The sequence below is a fragment of the Oryzias melastigma genome, unplaced genomic scaffold (genome assembly GCF_002922805.2).
Source record: "Oryzias melastigma strain HK-1 unplaced genomic scaffold, ASM292280v2 sc00584, whole genome shotgun sequence".
Taxonomy (NCBI): domain Eukaryota; kingdom Metazoa; phylum Chordata; class Actinopteri; order Beloniformes; family Adrianichthyidae; genus Oryzias; species Oryzias melastigma.
In genome coordinates, this window is record NW_023417176.1 from 48,109 (window position 1) to 50,351 (window position 2,243).

The 2,243-nt window shown below is 36.8% G+C and overlaps 1 protein-coding gene across 1 annotated transcript; it reads right to left on the reverse strand.

Moving 5' to 3' along the window:
- Positions 1-1,045: 1,045 nt before the first annotated feature.
- LOC112139364 (CD209 antigen-like protein A) lies at positions 1,046-1,873 on the reverse strand (the record flags this gene model as incomplete). The annotated part of the gene is made up of 3 exons (XM_036211114.1): positions 1,046-1,371; positions 1,462-1,562; positions 1,740-1,873. Coding segments are annotated over 3 exons (377 nt in total), but the record flags the coding sequence as incomplete, so codon positions are not given.
- Between the last annotated feature and the right edge of the window lie 370 nt (positions 1,874-2,243).

Below are 2,243 nucleotides of genomic sequence, written 5' to 3' on the forward strand. Positions count from 1 at the left end.
AGTAGTGCCTACTGGATGCAAATCTATAGTTTTGCACCTAGCTCACACTGTCCCATGGGCAGGACACCTGGGTTATCAAAAACGTATGCAAGGTTAGCCAAGCGCTTTTACTGGCCAGCTTTGTTTAAAGATGTAAGAGAGTTTTGTGCTTCATGTCCCCAATGCCAGCTAACAAGTTTGAGTAAAGTTAAACATGCACCGCTACATCCTTTGCCAGTTATAAGTACCCCTTTCGAGCACATTGCCATCTCAATTCCCTCTTATCTACTCTTGTGGTATCCTGTTCTCAGCATATGTTGACTAATAAATGTCATGATCATTAGAGCTGTTTTTTTAAGAGTTCACTTTCAGTTCCTACATCTTCTGATATCCTACCAGAAATAATAATTAAAAAAAGAAAACCTATCCATATATTTGCCAAAATATTTGCCAAAATAATAACAATAATAAACTGCATCATTGTCTAGGACATTGTTTCTGCAGGGATGTAGTAGTTTATCAACAATTTGCCTCTGAGTTACAAGCAGGTGCAACCCCACCACATTCTTCATTGCGGAGAGCTCAGAGCAGGAAGTTTGTGGTTCACCCAAAGTATTTTCCTTGTAACAAATACGTTATTTCTTTAAACAGAAACATGTCACAAGAACACCAAAAACATAATTTTCAACTGTGTGAATCTTTAATAGGTTACCAACTTGCCAAATCTTAACAAAAAACATCTTAACTCATTGTTAAAAAATTCAAAGCTTTAACTTTTTCACCTTTGTCCCACTTTTTGTCCAATTTAAGCACTTTTTACTTTAAAGCTCAGATATAAATAATCAGGGTCACATATTATCTTCTGATTTAGCCATAAAAATGCAAAACCTTTGGCAAAATCTGCCTAAATCATAGAAATGTATGATCGTGTAAGGCAGCAATGACATATCTGTTAAGTCCGTTTAGAATGTACAAAGCAAAAATAAGTTTACATTTCAGGATCGGGAAAAAAAAGAAGAAAAAAAAAAACGGGCACATGCAGAAAAGTGCTTTGTGTGATAAAGTAGACAAAAATACAGTTTGTGGCTGGGTTAGCTGAAAGCATTTCACACTACATAAATGAAACAGCAAATCAATAAATGGCTGTCATTTTAAATGTAAAGTAAATTGTTGGGAAGCAGCATTGCTGTATCGTTATTTTGTTTGTGTTTGAGCATTAAATGCATTTTTCACATTTCTGCATTTCTAGGTTATTGCAAAATTCTTTTTTCACAAATCCAGCGCAGCTTTTTGGAACATTCGTCATCGTTCCAGCTCCTCTCAGAGTTGAAATTCTTTATATTACCGCAGTTTTCCTTTCTGTCTCCATTTGGCTCACTCTCAGACCAGTAGCTAAAACAATCAAAAGAAAATCAAATTATTAGCAATTAGCAATTGTACATTCAACCTCAACAAGTCTCATTATCACAAATCATGCAGGACCTTGTCATCATTAAAGTTGTATCCACCCATCTCCATGTCCCCTCCACCTCCAAGTCAGTCAGTCCGATCCACATGTACTCCTTTAACTGATTAGCAAACTTCTACAACACATACAGAGAAATATTTGATCAGCACAAATACCTACAGTTCAAACATCTTTTTCAGTCTTTGGCAATCATTCACTATTGCACTCCTTCCTCTGCACCACATTTCATTGTACATTCAGTTGTACCACTGTTCTCTTTAGCTCAACGGGCTTCACGCCGGTAGATGCATACCTGTTCTCCTTGGTTGTTAATAACCATCAGGTAAGCTTGTCTGTTCTGACAGTCGCGACGGGCTGCTTCCCAGCTGTCTTTTGTGGTGGATACATAGTAAGCACTCCCACCGGAAATTATCCAGTTCCTTTGACCTAAATGTGAGGGAAGCCGAAAAAGACATTTAAGAAAAGTCTGCATTGTTTGATTACCCTATGGATCATATAAGTAATAACAGTCTGAGCATGTGCATGTTGGTGCAGTAGAGAAGTGTCACAAGTGTGTGATATTGAAAAACAAAAAACTGTAAAGCTATAATAGCTACTTGGATGGTAAGCCCAGTTCTTAAAATGCACAACCTTTATGTTGTGCAGTTTCCTAATATTAAATGAATACTAACTGATACTTTTGGAAAGTACAGAATTTTTATAGTATAGTGAACACTGAAGCTGCATAGTTTGGCCAAGGGCGTGACTTGTACTCAGGACTGACTTATAAGTGATTAGATATTGACCAACATATTTT